Below are 21,261 nucleotides of genomic sequence, written 5' to 3'. Positions count from 1 at the left end.
TCTCTCTCTCTCTCTCTCTCTCTCTCTCTCTCTCTGTCTCTCTTTCTCTCTGTCTGTCTGTCTCTCTCTCTCTCTCTCGCTCTCTGAGCTGACATGGTGAGAGTGCCCTCGTAACCACTGGCAACCACCAGCCCAGCCATTGGTGGTTGGTAAACTGTGAGAGGCAGCACTCATTGATCTCATTGGGTGGAAGTTGTCTCTGCTACCTGGCAACGTTGGGCTATAGGGTAACAGTCTAGCAGGTAGCTGGGCAATGTAGTGGTACCTTCAGTGATTCCAATACACAACTCCTAATGAGAGAGAGGTGTGTGTGTGTGTGTGTGTGTGTGTGTGTGTGTGTGTGTGTGTGTGTGTGTGTGTGTGTGTGTGTGTGTGTGTGTGTGTGTGTGTGTGTGTGTGCTCGTGTGTGTGTGTGTGTGTGTGTGTGTGTGTGTGTGTGTGTGTGTGTGTGTGTGTGTGTGTGTGTGTGTGTGTGTGTGTGTGTGTGTGTGTGTGTGTGTGTGTGTGTGTGTGTGCGTGTGCGCGTTCAGTGTGCCTGTAATGCCAATGTGAAAGAGGTGATATATTGTGTGTGTCCACTTTTCCTTAATTAATGAAGTAATAATTAACATCTAACTCTCTCTCTCTCTCCCTTCCTCTCTCCCCCAGCTGATTCAAATGACGCTCGCCCATCCACACTAGGACTTGCTCTCTATCTCTCTCGCTCTCTCTCTCAAACACCATGAACAGCGTAGCCATCTCGCCCCTGGAACCCCCCTCCCCAATGATTACCTCGGTTACACCAACAACAGACCCCGCCCTCACCACCGCTAGCCCCTCCTCTGGCGTGGCCTTCGACGAGGAGCTCCAGGACCAGGCCTCATCCCCAGACCTCTCCCCAGGTCCCAGCCCCAAACAGAGCTCCCTGACTGGGGAAGGGACATACCCTGGAAGGGATAACTCCCGGAGGTAAGCGCATTAGCATGCTGCTGTTAGAACGTTGCTTGTAAGTTTCCGAGGCTACGTTGCGTGTGACTAGTTTCATTTTTGTATTTGGCCGTGGGGACCCCCAGCAGGAGACTATTTATGAAAATGTCTGCCTAGAGGGTGGGCCAACAGTGGACATAGCAAATTTGCAGCAGCATTGCTCCGATCCGAACCAAACACTGTTCAGGGGACTGCCATAACAATAGTCACACCACACCTGTGGGGCCCCTGGTAGCCACTCTGGTTACACACACCACCGCAGCATTGGAACACGCATACACTCCTTACCTCTCGTCAGAAGCGTTTACATGGCGCCAGCATCGCGGTACAAAGGCACAAATTAAATCCGAAATGTGGATGGCAGAAAATCCACCAAGGACAGCGATCCTAGAATCTGAGTTATGACGGTTTGAAAATCCTCTCTTCCACTGCTTTGCACTGTGAATATATTTGCAATCCCATAGTTGGAACAGTGCGGCGTTGCTATGGGAACTGGACCAATGGTAAAGGCTTCCATAGGCATCAACCATTATATAGACAGAGTCTACGTTGGGGTACGTATATATACGGACTTGGGACATGACGCCACCTAGCGTCGACGTACGTATATATACGTACCTGGGGGAAAAAAGAGTTAAGTAGCATGTGAGTGGTCAAACTAGGGGGTTGTCATGATTCTGAATACATTGCAAGCATTTGTTTTGCACTAAAACAAAACAAAAAAAAATGGGCTAAAAACGTCCATAGACATGTTTCCAAATGTGATGACGGCTATGGCCGTTTTTAGTCCAAGGAGTGGGCTACTGTTTCATGCAGGTTTTACTTTTTTTTTATTATTGGTTTTTCAATTACAAATTGCACATGACATGAAAAAGACAAGAAAAACAAAACAAAAAACACAAAAAGCAGTCGAAAGCTACGCTAAATGGACAACACATTCTATTGTTAACAATAGTGATTATATCATCTGTAATATATTACAAATTGTTAATGCACCAATTCTTTAATAAATAAAAGTAGTCCCATACTAAATGGAACTTTCCTTTGACATTGATCTTTCAGTCATAAATTGGGTCCAATCTGTGAGCCCTGGTGTACAGCACCAACTAAGTTTCCTGGCTGCAGTAATAAGGCCTGCAGTCAGTCAGTCACCAATGTATGTTGTGCCTTGGTGACCCCTTGTGGCAAAAGTGTGCTATCTCCCAGGAGACAGAACCTTGGGCATTCTGGTAATCTTAGTCCCAACCATTCTCCAAGTTTCCTCAGTACCTCTTTCCAGAAGGGTAAAACCACAGGACATTCCCAAAAAGCATGTAAAGTTTTTTTACCATTTCTCCCTTACATTTTCAGCACCTTTTGTCTTCTACCAAGCGGTCCAAGCCCATCCTAAACAGTTGTTTATGATAAAAGAAAACTTGTATGCTTGCACGTCTCTTGTTTCTCCAACATCTCAATGTCAATAAAAACTAAACTTCAGACACCCCAGATAGTCAAGGGGCAGTGCCCTCAATACCCTCATACGTCATACCTGACCAACTATACATCTCCAAAGTGAGTGACCCCCACCACACAGCCACAACACTAGAGGGTGTGATAACAATCTGGTGCTATACCTTTTAGATTCTAAAGCATACATGGGCAACTGGTGGCCCGGGGGCCACATGCGGCCCCCACCTTCACTTAATGTGGCCCTCAGGTACATTAAGAATACTGAACAGAATACTGATATAATATTGGTTTCAGCTGTTACAATTCCACAACATCCATTCCACGCAAACATGACCCGCTTTCATTACTTCAGTCTAAATTAGTAGCTCAATGCTCAACACAAGTAATTAAGGCATTTGAAATTACATAAAAATGTTATTTTTCAGAATTCCAATTCAAATATAGCAAAAATAGCAGATCTACAAGCTCAAAACGTGTCGCAGTGCGACGCGTTTTGAGCTTGTAGATCTGCTATTTTTTGCTACAACAGCAATGTGGCCCTCTGGAGTTAGTGTGGAAATATAGTGGCCCTCTCCATCGTCAAAGTTGCTCACCCCTGTTCTAAAGGGTAGTAGTCGAATGAGAATTTCCCCATGTTTGTTCTAAAGTTTAGTACACACTCTGCCACCAAAATGTGGAATGCCCTGCCACCATCCCTTAAACGAAAAGATGTAAATCACTGGTTTCTTTCCAAACTGGCCTGACCAATCACCTACCAGGAGACCACAAGGCGAAATAAATGTTTTTCCTTTTTCTCCTTTGCACATAATAGTGTTTTGTATATTTGAATTGAATACATGAATTGAATACATAATGGAAACAAGTCCCCAGATCCTTTTTGTGTTTACCTTTTAGCCTTAATGTCTGACTGTAGCCTATCACATGCTGTTTACATTTTGGACTAATAAAGTATTCAATCAATTAATCAATCAAATCAACCGGCACAACAAACACTCTTCGTACCGCATAAAGGTTTACAGTGCAGAGACTGCAGTGGATGATGTTAGTTGTCATGTGTTGCAGTGTTGATTTCGTCGACTATGGCGAAAAACGTCCGTCGCCTACCTTTTTAACAAAATAAAAACAAAATAGACACTGAAATGTTAGAGAGGGACTAGTGAAGACTAGTGGGTTGCACCGGGTTGTTGTGCTCTGAAAATAGCAGATCTACAAGCTCACAATGTGTCGCGCTGTGACGCGCTGTGAGCTTGTAGATCGGCTATTTTCAGCATGATGCAACCAAGTGTAAAAATGGCATTACGACGCCACCAAAGTGTAAACCAACCGTACCGTGTTGTACATGTACAGGTGCAGGAAGCCCCCTCCTCTTCACACCGTAGCAGACTGGAAGGTGGTGCTCCACCTGCCAGAGATAGAGACCTGGCTCCGAGCCACCAGTGACAGAGTCACTCACCTCACCCACTCTGTGGCCCAGGACTCTGACAACAGACACGTCGATGTGCACCTGGTACAGCTGAAGGTAAGACAACAGCCGGGCGTGTGCGTGTCTGTGTGTGTGCATGTGTGCGACTGTGCGTGCATGCATGTCTGGTGGGGGGAAATACAGGCTTTTGTGGTACAATTCTCATTCTACAACTCTGCAGAATGTGGAATGACACATCCATTATAGGATAATGTAACACTGGTTTCTTTCGAAATTGACCTAAAAACAAAGAAGACCACAAAGGGAGGTGAATGTAAACTTTCCCATCTCTTTTGGACGTATAGTGTTGATGATCAGGTACTAATGTGTAAATGCTGTATTATGTTGATGAATTGAATACATAGTAGGACCACGATGGAAACAACTCTGCAGGACTTTTTTGTGGTACAGAATATGCTTTCAGCCTTAATGTCTGACTGCACCTTGCGCTGTTTACATTTCAGACTAATGAAGTATTCAATCAATCAATCAATTCATCAAATTGATAAAAATTCAGTTTTGGCTTCTTCACCACCCTGCTCTGATGGGTGTGATGGGCACATGGTTAAGGGTCAAGTGTCCTGCTCAGGGACATTCTGACATAATGGACCAGGGCCAGGCTAACAGCACCCCCTGCTGGGCTGCCAGCTGTATCTGGCCTGCATATATAGGTGCATACAGTCCTCTCCTGTGGCACAAGATGCAAGGTGTTTATTGTCACATACTGTACACATACTGTTAAAGTAGTTCTCAAACATTTTCGTTTCAAGGACCACCAAATTGATATATTGTATATATTCGGTCGCGGACCCCCATCTGAAAATATTTTGTGCCAGGGATCCCAGAGGAGAGGATTTGTCTTAAACTTAAAAAAAAACATCAAAAGTACTCTTTCAAGATTTTTCAAAACATTTAAAAAATAGCAGCGGTACAAGCTCGCAGCACAGCATGACCCCCTGGGGATCATCACCCCCTGGAACCCCCTGGTGGTCCCCGGTAACCTGACTCCGCCAGATGGGGCAGCAGAGAGTACACTGGGTTCCCCCCCTCCTGCTCCCATCTGGGAACTCTCAGGCAGACTTGATGCTCCGGCCACCAAACGGCCTGGCCAATCAGCGGCAGCTAGAGGCGGGATCAAGGCATACATGCCTTGATCTCTGAGAAACACTGCAATACCATACAGCAAAAATTTTTTAAAAAACGATGAATAAATACATGGAAGGGGATGTGTTAATATACAAACATTCCCTTGAGAATGCCACTTCTCAAGCCCCTGGAGGGATTTTAGGTATACTCCCCCACATTTTTACTTATTCTTTGTGTATCTTCTTGTGTGTCACTACATTTCAAGCGTAGCGTTAGTTCTTTGCGGCACGGAGGGCAGATGGTTTATATGTGTGTACATGGTTCCCCTCATTCATTCCCCCTAGTGATCTATACTGCTTATTTAAATCTGCTGCCTCTCTAGGCCACGCCCTCATTCCCACAGTGCAATTACAGTGTGACTGGTTCAATCCTACCCTAAATCTAGGCCTAAGACGTGACACCTCAAAGTGGGGTACATTGCATCCACTGGTCAATCCAAGGGCCTACCACTCCACTCTCTTGATATGTTCTTTCCCAACTCTTGGAGAGTATGTAGGCCTTTCCCTGGACCTTCTAGCGGCTAGAAGGTCCAGGGAAAGTCCTACATTGTAGGACTAGTAGCATGCCAAAGTTTGTGCTATTGCCATTGAGAATGCATTGGGCGTTTAAGTTAAATAACTCAGAAACTACAAATCATTTCAAAGTAAAAAGTTCCAGCATGTGTCTCCACAGTAAGCTGAATTATAAAATGTGTGAATAGAGTTTCTAGGTGAAAGTAATTTTTGACGTGCCATAGAGCTGCCATTGAGCCCCATTATACATTTCTCAAATTTGAAAGCACTATATTTCTAAAACTATGAAACATTTCAAAGATTTCTTTTCAGGCAAACATGTCCACCGTAAGATGAACCTAAATAGGGTTGAATGGGGTTTCTAGGTGTAAGTATGTAGGACTAGTAGCATGCCAAAGTTTGTGCTATTGCCATTGAGAATGCATTGGGCGTTTAAGTTAAATACGGGGAGGACATATTTTGACAGCAAACTGCCTGTCATATTTTCTCCCTATTCCAAAGCCCCCCCAGGTAGGCCTACATTATATATTTAAACTATTTTCAGCAATGGTACACTTATTCTTTCAGTGGGTAGATCTTGTTGAGCTGGTCATTTTGAAAGTAGATCTCACGTCATAAATGTGTGGGCACCCCTGTTCTAGCCCCTAGGATGACCCGAGGCCCACCACTTAAAAACAACATGCTACGGTGCCCAAATCTGAATTTATAGGTGCTCAAATGAACTCAAACTGAAGCAATTCAGTAAAGGCCAACACTTCCTCCTGGGGTCATTTTAGGGGCTGGGACCTCCAGTAAAAGGCCTAAATACTCTCCAAGAGTTGGGGAACAACATATCAAGAGAGTGGAGTGGTAGGCCCTTGGATTGACCCAGGACCAGTGATTAAATGTACCCCACTGAAAAATAGCAGATCTACAAGCTCGTAGCGTGGCACTCGGTGCCGCACTACGAGCTTCTAGATCTGCCCAAAGTTGAAGGGCTTCAACCTTGGGTACTGGGTAGCTGAAGTTGAAGCTCTGCCCTTCAACTTTGGGCACTTTTACATGTAGGCTGACCCAAAGTTGAAACAGTTGCAAGGGGGACATCTTTGGGCCTGGGGTCCTCATCGTTGGATATGTTGTTCCCACAACCAAGAAGAGTATTTTACCCTTTACTGGAGGTCCTAGGCCCTAAAATGACCCCATGATGAAGCGTTGACCTTTACTGAATTGCTTCAGTTTCAGGTAATTTGACCACCTAACTTCAGATTTGGGCACCCTAACATGTGGTCTTTAAGCAGCCTCAGCTCTCTACTCATTCTTTGCATGCTGAGCTGTCAGGCAGATCGTGCGGCATCTGCGTGGAAATTTCCCCCACCTCCCCGGCCTCCTCCCCGTAATTCTTAGTCCAGGGATTATGGGATATTATTGTATTGGTTGTGATTGTGTAGATTCATTGTGTTGAATCATGTGTTGATGTGTTTCATTGTGTTGAATCATGTGTTGATGTGTTTTTTCTGTGTATTGTTCATGGATTATTGTATCTTTGGCTCTGCTCTGGGGGGTTGTTGATATCAGAGCTGTGTCTTGGTGCACAGATAATCGGAGATATCAAATGTGATACCAGACCTGTGTCTCGGTACGCAGATCATCTGATATCACATGAGCAGAGCCACACCGCCATACTAACATGCAACAGCTTTGCAATAAATGGTCTATGGTCAATCTGAGCCGAAGTGTCTCAATGAATGTCCAGTTAATTAGCTTACAGTGGTGTTGCTTGAGCTGACGTTGAAATTACACTTTCCACAGAAGCTTTTCCCTCAACATCTCTGTTAGTGCTAGGTCTTCTGTCCAATATGAATTCTCTGGTGATATTTGAGACTATTGCTTTGGCTGAACCGTTTCCCACACTGGCCGCACAGTCATAGGGTTTTTCTCCTGAATGAATTCTCTGGTGAATTTTGAGATTGAACCTTATCCCACACTGGTCACAGTGGTAGGGCTTCTCTCCTGTATGAAATCTCTGGTGATATTTGAGACTATTGCTATGGCGAAACAGTTTCCCACACTGGTCACACTCATAGGGCTTCAACCCTGTATGAATTCTCTGGTGACATTTGAGATAACTGCTCTGTTTTATGAACCTTATCCCACACTGGTCACAGTGGTAGGGCTTCTCTCCTGTATGAATTCTCTGGTGATATTTGAGACTATTGCTGTGGTTGAACCATTTCCCACACTGGTCACAGTGGTAGGGGCTTCTCTCCTGTATGAATTATCTGGTGATATTTGAGACTAGTGCTCTGGCTGAAGCTTATACCACAATGGTCACAGTGGTAGGGCTTCTCTCCTGTATGAATTATCTGGTGACATTTGAGACTATTGCTGTTGCTGAACCGTTTTCCACACTGGTCACAGTGGTAGGGCTTCTCTCCTGTATGAATTCTCTGGTGACGTTTGAGACTATTGCTCTGGCTGAACCGTTTTCCACACTGGTCACAATGGTAGGGCTTCTCTCCTGTATGAATTCTCTGGTGAAGTTTGATTCTAGAGCTGTCACTGAACCGTTTCCCACACTGGTCACAGCAGTATGGCTTCTCTCCTGCATGTTTTTTCTGGTGAATTTGAGAGTACTTCTCCGGCTGAACCGTTTTCCACACTGGTCACAGTCGTAGTTCTTCTCTCCTGTATGAATTATCTGGTGAAGTTTGAGACTATTGCTCTGGCTGAACCGTTTTCCACACTGGTCACAATGGTAGGGCTTCTCTCCTGTATGAATTCTCTGGTGATATTTGCGACTAGTGCTCTGGCTGAAGCTTATCCCACAATGGTCACAGTGGTAGGGCTTCTCTCCTGTATGAATTCTCTGGTGTGATTTCAGACTAGTGCTCTGGCTGAACCGTTTTCCACACAAAAAAAACTGCCTCAAAGAATATGACTAGTGGCAGAATTGCGGAAAGTTTTGAATGTTTAGCAGTCCCATTTTCATTTTTCGCAGCATTGGTGGTTGTTGCAATTCCCTGCTCTACAATACTTCACCACAGGGTGAACAAAATAAAGTATAAACCCATATAATGTAACAACGTGTTGGTTCCCTAATGAAATTCCAAAGGTAAGCAGTGTTGTTTTCACCCCATGAAGGAATGGCAGATTCGGCCACGCCCCAAAATATCCAATATATCTGAATGAATACTGTATGTAAATAACAAGCTCTTGAACAGAATGAACATAAAATACATTTTCAGGGGCGATTCCAGTTTTCTCACCTTTAAATCATACTGGACATGCTTCCAGCTTAGTCAGTGTATGTGTGTGTACTTGTATTTACAATACAAGGTCAAAAGGTCTAAAAACTTACATTTTCAATCAATTGTGTGTGTGTGTGTGTGTGTGTGTGTGTGTGTGTGTGTGTGTGTGGGTGTGTGTGTGTGTGTGTGCTAGCTATAGTTGCTGTTACTTTTGTCTAGTCATGTGATCTGACTTGGTTGTTTTGTCGTACTGATGAGAGAGAGAGAGAGAGAGAGAGAGAGGCCACAGCTGTGTCTTTTCTTTGTGATTGTGAGGGGTGATTGACAGTGACCTTGGTGTGTGTGTGTGTGTGTGTGTGTGTGTGTGTGTGTGTGTGTGTGTGTGTGTGTGTGTGTGTGTGTGTGTGTGTGTGTGTGTGTGTGTGTGTGTGTGTTAAACGGTGCATTTATATAGCGCCTTTATCCAAGGCGCTGTGTGTGTGTGTGTGCGCATGTGTGCGTGCGGTCCTCAGTGAGTCGTATGTTGACTTGGTTCAATAAAAGACAGACAGGAACAGAGATAAACCTCTTGTATCTACTGTATTGTAGACAACCAGCAGGCCAAGAATACTATACAGGACCCATCAGGAAATAGTTTGTGCCAGGGCCGTACAACATATACAAAATTGTTTTTTTTTCATAATAGCAGAGCTTGTAGATATGCTATTTTCAAATAGTGGAAGTACCCTAACCTATGTGTAGCAGAGTGGCTCAGAGCCTCTGCCTGATGGCCTCAAAAGTCTAATATCTCCCCTGGTCCAGAGGGATATCCCTTTGGTCTAGTGGTTAACGGCCAAGCTACACCAGGCTTTTCTCGCGCGTTTACCCTAAACGCGCGGCCCACGCGTGCGTTTTTTTAAATAGGACTGGACCTAAATTAAACGCACGCGCGGGAGAAAACGCGCAAGAAACGTGCGAGAAAAGCCTGGTGTAGCTTGGCAGTGAGATGTTGGACTTTCACCCGGAAGACCAGAGTTGGAATCCCGGGCGTTACATATACATACCGGTAGGTTTAAGTAAAGTACTTAACTGATTTGAATGCGATATTAACACATTTTGCTGGGGACCCCCTGGGACCCATCTCAAGGACCCCACTTTGAGAACCACTGTAAGGACAGAACAGATGTGTGCGATCAGTTTGACAGTAGTGTCGCGTGGCCAGACTGTTGCCTTCCCCAACTTTCAAATGCTTCCGCTCATATAGGCTACAGTTTGGAGCACGGCAGGCGGCAGCCCTTTTGATAATTAAAGGGGGAAGCCTCCTCCCCACTTCCGTTTCGTCTTTCCAGTCGTGCAAATGTATCCTAATATAAATCAAAATCACCAAAGCTTATATAGCTTCATTATCAGCAGAAATGGAAATTAAAATATATAAATCCAAAGATATTATTTCTAGCATGTATCTAATATCTAGCATTTGGATTTTGGAGACGGTGGAATAGTTATCTGCAGACTACAACCCTGAGGAAGGCCTATCAGGAGACGGTGGAATAGTTATCTGCAGACTCCAACCCTGAGGAAGGCCTATCAGGAGACGGTGGAATAGTTATCTGCAGACTCCAACCCTGAGGAAGGCCTATCAGGAGACGGTGGAATAGTTATCTGCAGACTCCAACCCTGAGGAAGGCCTATCAGGAGACGGTGGAATAGTTATCTGCAGACTCCAACCCTGAGGAAGGCCTATCAGGAGACGGTGGAATAGTTATCTGCAGACTACAACCCTGAGGAAGGCCTATCAGGCTGTTATAATAATAGTTATCTGCAGACTACAACCCTGAGGAAGGCCTATCAGGAGACGGTGGAATAGTGCTGGCTACAACCCTGAGGAAGGCCTATCAGGCCGAAACGTGTCCGTTAGTCCAGTGGTTCCCAAACCTTTTCATTTCAAGGACCCTCAGTTTGACATGCATTAGGTTACGGACCCCTATGTAATGGGATTTCTGTCTCTGGGACCCCACTTTATGTCGTAAAATCAATGTTAATTTAACTCTGAGAGTGTACGAGTTACAGACCCATAAGGGTCCATTTGGCTCCTATCATTTAACTGGGGACCCCCTGGAACTCCCTCAGGGAAAAGGGCATTTCCTGTGTGTTGGCTATTCCTTCATTCCTATTTGTAAGCTTTGAGCCTTGCACCTACTGTATAAGACCATTCATCTAGGTTGAGCCTTGCACCTACTGTATAAGACCATTCATCTAAGTTGAGCCTTGCACCTACTGTATAAGACCATTCATCTAAGTTGAGCCTTGCACCTACTGTATAAGACCATTCAACTAAGTTGAGCCTTGCACCTACTGTATAAGACCATTCAACTAAGTTGAGCCTTGCACCTACTGTATAAGACCATTCAACTAAGTTGAGCCTTGCACCTACTGTATAAGACCATTCAACTAAGTTGAGCCTTGCACCTACTGTATAAGACCATACAGAGCCTTGCACCTACTGTATAAGACCATACAGAGCCTTGCACCTACTGTATAAGACCATTCAACTAAGTTGAGCCTTGCACCTACTGTATAAGACCATTCAACTAAGTTGAGCCTTGCACCTACTGTATAAGACCATACAGAGCCTTGCACCTACTGTATAAGACCATACAGCGCCTTGCACCTACTGTATAAGACCATTCATCTAAGTTGAGCCTTGCACCTACTGTATAAGACCATTCAACTAAGTTGAGCCTTGCACCTACTGTATAAGACCATTCACTAAGTTGAGCCTTGCACCTACTGTATAAGACCATACAGAGCCTTGCACCTACTGTATAAGACCATACAGAGCCTTGCACCTACTGTATAAGACCATTCAACTAAGTTGAGCCTTGCACCTACTGTATAAGACCATTCAACTAAGTTGAGCCTTGCACCTACTCCTGTATAAGACCATACAGAGCCTTGCACCTACTGTATAAGACCATTCATCTAAGTTGAGCCTTGCACCTACTGTATAAGACCATTCAACTAAGTTGAGCCTTGCACCTACTGTATAAGACCATTCATCTAAGTTGAGCCTTGCACCTACTGTATAAGACCATTCATCTAAGTTGAGCCTTTAATGTATAAGACCATTCATCTAAGTAGAGCCTTGCACCTACTGTATAAGACCATTCATCTAAGTTGAGCCTTTAATGTATAAGACCATTCATCTAAGTAGAGCCTTGCACCTACTGTCTAAGACCATTCATCTAAGTAGAGCCTTGCACCTACTGTCTAAGACCATTCATCTAAGTTGAGCCTTGCACCTACTGTATAAGACCATACATCTAAGTTGAGCCTTGCACCTACTGTATAAGACCATTCATCTAGGTTGAGCCTTGCACCTACTGTATAAGACCATTCATCTAGGTTGAGCCTTGCACCTACTGTATAAGACCATACAGAGCCTTGCACCTACTGTATAAGACCATTCATCTAAGTTGAGCCTTGCACCTACTGTATAAGACCATTCATCTAAGTTGAGCCTTGCACCTATACTGTATAAGACCATTCAACTAAGTTGAGCCTTGCACCTACTGTATAAGACCATTCATCTAAGTTGAGCCTTGCACCTACTGTATAAGACCATTCATCTAAGTTGAGCCTTGCACCTACTGTATAAGACCATTCATCTAAGTTGAGCCTTGCACCTATACTGTATAAGACCATTCAACTAAGTTGAGCCTTGCACCTACTGTATAAGACCATTCATCTAAGTTGAGCCTTGCACCTACTGTATAAGACCATTCATCTAAGTTGAGCCTTGCACCTACTGTATAAGACCATTCATCTAAGTTGAGCCTTTACTGTATAAGACCATTCATCTAAGTTGAGCCTTTACTGTATAAGACCATTCATCTAAGTTGAGCCTTGCACCTACTGTATAAGACCATTCACCTAAGTTGTAGTGCTGCTGGCTTTCTGATGTTGCAGTTTCTCTTTCTCTACACAAGACAGTAACAGCTGGATGCAGGATAGATGCTGAGTAGACCGTTTAGCATTGCGTGATAGTTTGCTGCCATCTAGTGGTCATGTACATACACGACAACACAGTGTAGAAAGACTATTGGTTGCAATAGTGGCCATTGCCCTGCTGCATTCATCTTTGTAAAGCATTACTAGAGTAGACGGTACATATACAAAATAATATGAAATATGACTATACGAGCTGAATAAACTATTGGTTCAGATGGTTTGGGTCTGGACCATTCAGAAGATACAGATAGTATACACACATCTGTAAATATGCAGTCTTTGTATTGTAACACATCTCTGCTGCCGACTCTGTTAGACTGGTTGTGAGACTGGTATAAAATGTGGTTCAAATTTCATGAATGCCACTGGTAAGCAAATTATCATTGTCTCACTTCACATCTGTTATACTGGCTTTGGTGAAATGGTTGTGTAACTCGTCTTCCCCCCTTCTCTCAATTCTGACAAACAAATAAACTTTGTTGCTTTCCAATTTCCCGTCACCTAAGAAGCCCCAGAGGTTATGTTACAGTTTTTCACGATTGTTAACACACGTTTCTCAAAACAATAACTACTTTCTCAAAACCGCACACACAAAACTGAAAACCTCACACACACAATGCTAAATCCTGACACTCCTTTTGCAAGATGACTCTTTGTCATCAAATCTCTTAACTGTTCCCAAAATGGAACTTGTGTTTTCCTTTGGTACACACAACCATATTTTCAAATGACACACATAACATTCATTGATTACACACAACTAAGCATTTGCTGCACACTACCAAGCATTTACAGCACACTGAAGTATATCATTGAAAACACAAAATTTAAAACACAATCATAGAAATGATGCTGGAGAATTTGCCATTTCTCCTTTTGTAAAAACGACTCGGTGTAGGGCAGGCCTACTTTTTTACATAGTCAAACATAAAACAGCACACAATAATATTTTTCAGCCAGTTCCCTGTACTTTTTGGCCTTTTTATCGTCTCTGTCAGGCAGAAACCTCTTATCTCCATATTTTTTTTATTTTTTGGTTTTTTTTGTCAATGAATGCCCTACTCAATCAAACTACAGCGTCACACAAAAGCATCGAAACATTTAAGAGGTGCGCGTTTTGAGCTTGTTGATCTGCTGCTTTTGCTATTCTTGAATTTGAGTCGTGAAAAGTAACAGCTTTGTATATTTATGCAGTGATATTAGTCTGGCCATGCTTTGGCCATATTAGGTTTCCACCAGAGAAGCACGCCAACAGTGACTCAGCGACAGTGTAGCCGACCACGCTTGGTTGTTTTGTAGATTTTGTATTTTTTGTAGATTTGATTACCGTCTGCAGGTAGAACGACAAGTCCCCGAAGCAGAGCCAAGGGGACGCAGGAACGGCATGGACTCAGTGTACCCCTTTTAGTACAGGTGTCTGCTTAGACGCACGCACGCACGCACGCACGCACGCACGCACGCACGCACGCACGCACGCACTCTCTCTCTCTCTCTCTCTTTCTCTCTCTCTCTCTCTCTCTCTCTCTCTCTGTGTATCTCTCTCTCTATCTCTCTATCTCTCTCTCCCTCGTGATCTATTTCAGTCTATGAGGTGTTTCTGACATTGCCATGTGTCAGGATATATAACTATAATTGTGTGTGTGTGTGTGTGTGTGTGTGTGTGTGTGTGTGTGTGTGTGTGTGTGTGTGTGTGTGTGTGTGTGTGTGTGTGTGTGTGTGTGTGTGTGTGTGTGTGTGTGTGTGTGTGTGTGTGTGCGTGCGTGCGTGCGTGCGTGCGTGCGTGCGTGCGTGCGTGCGTGCGTGCGTGCGTGCGTGCGTGCGTGCGTGCGTGCGTGCGTGCGTGCGTGCGTGCGTGCGTGCGTGCGTGCGTGCGTGCGTGCGTGCGTGCGTGCGTCTGCACACACGCGCGCATGTGTGTGTATGTGTATTAACTGTTCACAGTCATTCCAAGCATTACTGTAACAGCTGTCTGGAGAATGTAGACTGTTCTGGACTGGATTCCACAGATAGCATTACAGCTGTTACCCACACATGCACGCCAGACAGGCGGGCGGGCGGACGGACGGACGGACGGTTGGACGGACGGTTGGACGGACGGGCGGGCGGGCGGGCGGCCGGGTGGTCGGACGGGCGGGCGGGCGGGCGGACCCGAAACCTCTCCCTAATTCAAAGAGTGGCTGTCTTTAATTAAACATGTACCAGAGACAAAGACAGCTGTTAGACAGGACAGTCCTGGCTAACATCAATACTGCTACGCTATGAATACACAGAATATGACTTCACATAGGAGAGGAGAGCCCAATTGGTGTTGGATCGTGTAATTTGCTTCAGTTCTCTTTAAATTCAGTTCAGGAGACATGGGGCCTGGAAATTTGCTAGTATTTTAATGAATAACTTTTCATCACCATGTAGCAGAATGCTGTCATCTGCTACTTGTGAAGTTTTAACTTGGCGGATTGAATTTCCATTTTAAAACTGTACAGTTTTTATAAATATTTTTTTACCCCTCTTAACCTCAGAACGAAAATACATCGTTTGGATGCACCTGGGACGTATCCTCAGTGATGTATCCCAAGGTCATCGGGGTTTCGGGTCTCGCGAACATCATACCCCTCACTCGGGTGACCTAGCCAGGGTGATCAAGTCCCGACTTACGTCCCAGTAGCAACCCTCGATCAGACCCACTAGGGAAAGACCAGGGCCACACAATCCGTTGGATCCACTCCGGAACTACTCTGCCGGGACTGGGAGGTACAATTCTGGTATGTGGAGAGACAAGGCTATGTGGGTTGACTCCTGTCCGGGCCCCTTCTACGTCTAACCAGGTCCACTCCTGCTCTCACCAGGAGTGCAGCCAGGACCTGTGTGTTGCACCAGACTCCCAGCAGCAGACACTTCATTCAGGAGTGGTGGTTTCTTGAGCCGTAGTGGTAAGAAATTGTTGAAACAATGAAGTTACGTTGTTGTCCCTCTCTTACGCTTAATGGTGCGTAACCACAACTTAGTGTCCTTATTCTGGGCATGACATAATAGGCAAACTTGTGTCACAGCGCCTCACAATGTGTTGTTGTGAAATGGGAGATCAGCTATTTCCGGCGAAGACATTTGGTGTAGAGGGCAAAGAGGATTTACGGCCAGGTAGTTAAGTGGTGAAATTGGCATGCTCAGGACGCTTTACGGCAGCATGGCCTTGGTTTAGGGAGTGTTGATTTGATACGGGGACTATGAAGGCTGAGAGTTTGAATGAGAAGCAATGGGATGTTGACTGCACAGGAATGGCAGATGGTGGTGCGTCACATTCTCACCTCTACTTCGGTAGACTCGCTGCGATTGAGGGGTGTAGTTGCGTTTGCGTTCACACTGCGCTGTCAACCGCAGCAAGGAACTTCATCAATGTGTTCAATTCATAAACTAAACAGTGAAATATATGGTGTTAAAAATATACTCTGAGTAATGGTTAGGACGTAAAGTGAGGGTAATGTCAACGGTGGATGCAGTGTGTCACTGTCGGGGACTGTGTGTGTGTGCGTGCATGCGTGAATGCGTGCGTGCATGCGTGCGTGACTGTTCTTCTGGACACATGCACAGCGGAGACAGCAGCGCAAAATTAATCCGACCTCTGACGTTTACAATATTTAAACGAGATTTTAGAAAGTTCCCACACACAGTCACAGCGCTCCATGTTTACGCACAGACAGACAGACAGAATATTCTGTACACTGCATGTGTTTTTATGTGTTTCCTTAAGCAATTGATTAATGTGCTCGTCCGACCATATTTCGATGAGGGCTTCAGTCTCCTCATTCGACCACGTCTATCCACGGTAACGGCTCTAAGGGGAAAATCTTTGCGCTCCGTCTCCAGCTGTGTTTGCTCGTCATTCATCTGCCACATTGTTTGCTATCGAAGTCAGGTGCGGTTGGAAGGGAAACCCCAGTTTTTGGCGAACTAGAATGTGATTGTTTGATCCGCATCAGAGTTTCCAATGAGCCTTCACACCTGCCAAACGAAGCACACTTTCCGACAATAGGCAGTAAGACTCGTTTAAATTGCATTATCGCATGCTGGTGTGAATGCCACCTCTGTTATGAACAACTGTTATGACCCAGGCTAGGGGTCACCAGTAACCTTCTCAGTCCCCAAACACATCCAGCCAACACCAGTTTAAAACCCCAAATACAGTGATTTATTAACATAAGGGACAATACATGGGTGTAAGTTACCTCAGGGTGGGCACCTGGACATCAAATTCCAATCAAACAAAAACCTATGCTTACCTTTAACCAAAAATGAATACATAGCTCTTGCCTACATTATGTGCCCTTTCATTCTTTCATGTGTACAGATGTCCTGGGCACTACATGCGGTAGTTCCTATGACGTCTGTGGACCTCTTGGGCATATATTGTGTTAACTAAAGAAACACAGGATCAATGAATAACATAAAAGAAAGGACACCAACCCCTACACTACCAAGACTAGAACCCATGTTAACCTTCCTTTCATTCTTTCTTTCGTTCTACCTTCCTTCCTTCCCATACTGATGTGGCATGTGTTTTATAATAATAACTGTATGATAGAACTTATAAATACAGTAGAAAGTCAACATGGGGAAGTTTCTTTTCTCTAGCTCATCATGAATTGATAGTCAAGTATAGTGGGTGTTGTGTTTGCCCTGAAGTGACCTGTCTGTCTTCTTGAATTCAAGTTAAAAAGTGAAAACTCTGACAGACTAGAAATATGATGCTTTTTAGGATATGGCATAATTCAATACGCACATTATGACTTATTGGTCTACACAGCTAAAGGAACTCTCTGGATTGTACTGTGCAGTCGCTGTTCAAAACAAAATGACAGAGTCACAGAGAATAACCACCAATACAGCAAATACTATAGTAATATGTTATATCGACATTTGGAATTATTAGTATTAGTAGTATTAGCATTGTTATTGTGAAAATACAACTCCCCAAGAAATGACCTTGAACCCCCTCCCCCTTCTCTCTTTCTCTGCCCTCGGGAGATCTAACCGGCAGCTGTTGCCTCTGTGTGTGTGTGTGTGTGTGTGTGTGTGTGTGTGTGTGTGTGTGTGTGTGTGTGTGTGTGTGTGTGTGTGTGTGTGTGTGTGTGTGTGTGTGTGTGTGTGTGTGTGTGTGTGTGTGTGTGATTGCGATTAACCATTAAATTGTTTATGGCATTGAACATTAGAACTTTTGAATGAAAAATAGGCTTTTGTTTGGCCTTTCAGGCTTCAAAATCAAAAGTTCCACAAGAGAGAGAGAGATATGAGAGTGGTGGGGTGGGTGAGGGTTATGTCAGTCTCAAAATAGCCCCCACAACTGTTGTCACCCCCCTACTGGAAGCAGGTCAAAACACACACGCACACAGTCTCACACACTCACGCACGCACGTACATACGCACATACACACACGGTCACACTACCGGCACACTCGGGTCAGTGAGCTATTCAGACAGTCGGACACCATATTCCTCCCATGTGGGACAGTGTGTGACTCTTGGAACGAAGCAGACGTTCGTAACGTACAGCAGCACCTCTATCTGACCGATTTCATATTCCAGGAATACTTTGATTCCGTTTTTTTGGTGACGGTATAGTTGGACGTCGGACTTGAACCTGAACTCTGGACGTGCATGGACGACGATCTGAGTTGGGATCTTTGAAAGGTACATTTTGGTTCACGCTTCACTTAAAGGTCGGGTCTATCGGATTGTAATTGCATTTGTAATGCATTGCATTTGCATTGCACTAATACGGCTTCAGAGTCATAACACTATACATGTTAATTATGACGCATAACAACTTATAATGCGTAGTAGTTATAACGTGCTGTTCTGCTGGGCTTATAATGCATTGTGAGCAGCACTTATAAGACGTCATAATCCTTGTTATGAGTTATGCATTATTATAAACATTAAGAAGTGAATTATAACACCATTAATTCAATTCTAATGCATTTTATAGACCCAACCTTTAAGTAAAGTGTTAACATAATGGTAGTATGAGACGGTGCAAATGCAACCAAATGGAACCTTACACGTCCATTTGGTTGCATTTGTAGTCTCAGAGTTTAAAGAACAGTATTGTACACTATAGTGTGACGTCTGACTGTGCTGACACAGTTTCCTCTAGCTGACCTAGAAGTTGAACCTGCCAGTTGGAATGCATTCCAACTCGGCCCTGTTTGATCATCAGCCAGTTAATGTGTTGTATTTACTAAAATCATTATATCACACCAAAAAGTATATATTAATTTTTAAAATGTACTTAATAATCTACAGTGAACTGTTGATAAGCCTGCTGCCAGTTTTATTATTGAGCTAGCATTTATTTTTCCTTTTGTACCTGAATGTAAAACAGGACAGCTATAATGTAGCAACTAAGTACTTAGAGGCCTGAAGATCAAAGTGTAGCCCAGCGCTGCACTTCCTCTGATGTAAGACCACTTTACATTTAGAGCATTCGTCTTGGTGCTTTTATTGTAGTTGTTATTATTTACAGTTCTTCCCGCTGTATGGTGTAACAGTCGTGGAATGCAGGACAGGTTATCTAATTGAGGGTATGCACGTGACATCATCATCAAACCCGGAAGTTATGCAGGAACACAGAAAAGTTGTATTTGATTGCATTAAACGATGTTAAACGACATTAAACTCACTCTGTCACTAATTTTGCCACTGGATTTGCCATTCACTTCATGCATGTGCATACCCTCTATAGTGCTTAACAGTGGTGGCATGGTGTTTTTTTACCTACGCCAGTAAACCTAGACCACTGGGTACTTGGTGCGTCTTGGAAAGTCTGGTGACACGAGGTTGATTAGGTGCGTCTTCTCTTGAATCTAGGGGTTACGCGTTCTAGCGTGCACGCACATGCACCGACGCACCGCTCCGTCCCGTCCCTGCGCGTGCACATCAAAAAATTACTGGTACCACAGCGTGGTACTGCGTTCTACGAGCATGACACCACTGGTGCTTAATATGCAAATTGTTGGTTCAACGTTAGACTTGACGACACGCACGCACACACACACACGCACACACACACACACACACACACACACGCACGCACACGCACAAAGTGGGTTTTTCCCCCCCTTCCTCCGCGAAAAAAGTTGTTGGAACCACAAGTTGTTCTTTCTCCTAAAAAAAAAAAACTCCTCCTCAGTAACTCTGTTTGTAGTTAGTTTGTGCTGCATCTGCTCACACACTCAACACTAGGCCGCTAGTCCGCTGGCCCTTTGAAGACAGCTTCATTGGACTCCGCCTGGGGGATAAAGAGAGCTGCGCTATTTGATCTGCCAATAGGTAACGGACGGCCGGCGGCGTGGTTGACGTGCCGGGGCCTGTCTAGCCCATTCAAGGCGGAAACCCCTTTTTTGGTGTTTTAAGCATTATACTAGAGTCACTTTAGCTATTGAAAAATAGCAGATCTACAAGCTCATAGCGCGGCACCGAGTGCCATGCTACGAGCTTGTAGATCTGCTTTTTTTGTTTTTGAAAAATCTTGAAAATGTGGCGCGAATCTTTGAATGTATATATTCTTTCGGAGCGAACGTTTTTCAACTCAAATCTTTGCTTCTGAGGGGTTCCTGGAATAACATATTTTCAGATGGGGGGGGGGGGGGGTCGGTGGCCAATTACATATCACTTTTGGGGTTCTTGACATGAAATATATTGAGCACCACTGATATAGAAACATAGGTTTTTTCAGAGAACGGTCAGGATTTAGAAGACATTTAGTAGAACGGTCCTCAGGTCTAAATGGGCTAGTGAAGGTTATTGGATTGAATGGGTCTGAGCTGCCGCTCCGCTGAGCTCCCCCGCTCGTCAGCGGCGCTTCGGACGGAGCCCCGCTGAGGCCGTTGATGTTTGAGCTTGACGCGGCCCGGCGCTGATTAGACGCGACGGCGCCGACTCCTTTGTGTAAATTGATTCGAGGCAATTAAAACGACCGCGCGGCGGCCGGGCCGTGCACGTTATACACCCGAATGACTGGCAGCCTGGCTGGCCTCCGTCCGGACGTGACCGGGGTGCGAGAGAGAGAGAGAGAGAGAGAGAGAGAGAGAGAGAGAGAGAGAGAGAGAGAGATTTAGAATGTTCTAAACCAGTGCTTACTCAAACTATTTCCCAAATCATATGTTAATATAAATGTATTTGGCCGCGAAACGCACATCTGACAAAGTATTTTGTGCCAGAAACCCCCATTCAAGATTTGTTGTTGTTAAAATGTTTTAATTCTCCCCTCCCAAAGTTTCAAGATGTTTTGAAAATAGCAGATCAATAGGTTCTAGTATATAGGGTTAAACTAGTTCAGCTGGGAACCCCCTGGAACCTCCTGAAGGACTCCTGGGGGTCCCCGGACCCCACTTTGATCACCACGTTTCTAATCATCCACATTTTGTATCTTGCCCTCGTGTCTCTCTCTCTCTCTCTCTCTCTCTCTCTCTCTCTCTCACACACACACACACACACACACACACACACACAC

At 44.6% G+C, this 21,261-nt stretch overlaps 1 protein-coding gene across 1 annotated transcript in view; it reads left to right on the top strand.

The window, feature by feature from the left end:
- Positions 1-721: 721 nt before the first annotated feature.
- LOC306941788 (A-kinase anchor protein 6-like) overlaps positions 722-21,261 on the top strand; it is a gene marked incomplete at both ends in the record, with an annotated part of 60,015 nt that continues 39,475 nt past the window's right edge. Inside the window, 2 exons of the mRNA XM_079527431.1 lie at positions 722-948; positions 3,763-3,934. Of these exons, the coding sequence (XP_079383557.1) occupies positions 722-948; positions 3,763-3,934 (399 nt within the window). The remainder of the gene's footprint in view (positions 949-3,762; positions 3,935-21,261) is intronic.

The sequence above is a fragment of the Electrona antarctica genome, assembly GCF_951216825.1.
Source record: "Electrona antarctica genome assembly, chromosome: 18".
Taxonomy (NCBI): Eukaryota; Metazoa; Chordata; class Actinopteri; order Myctophiformes; family Myctophidae; genus Electrona; species Electrona antarctica.
The sequence above is the reverse complement of the archived record's forward strand: the minus strand, read 5'-3'. Positions and strand labels throughout refer to the sequence as shown.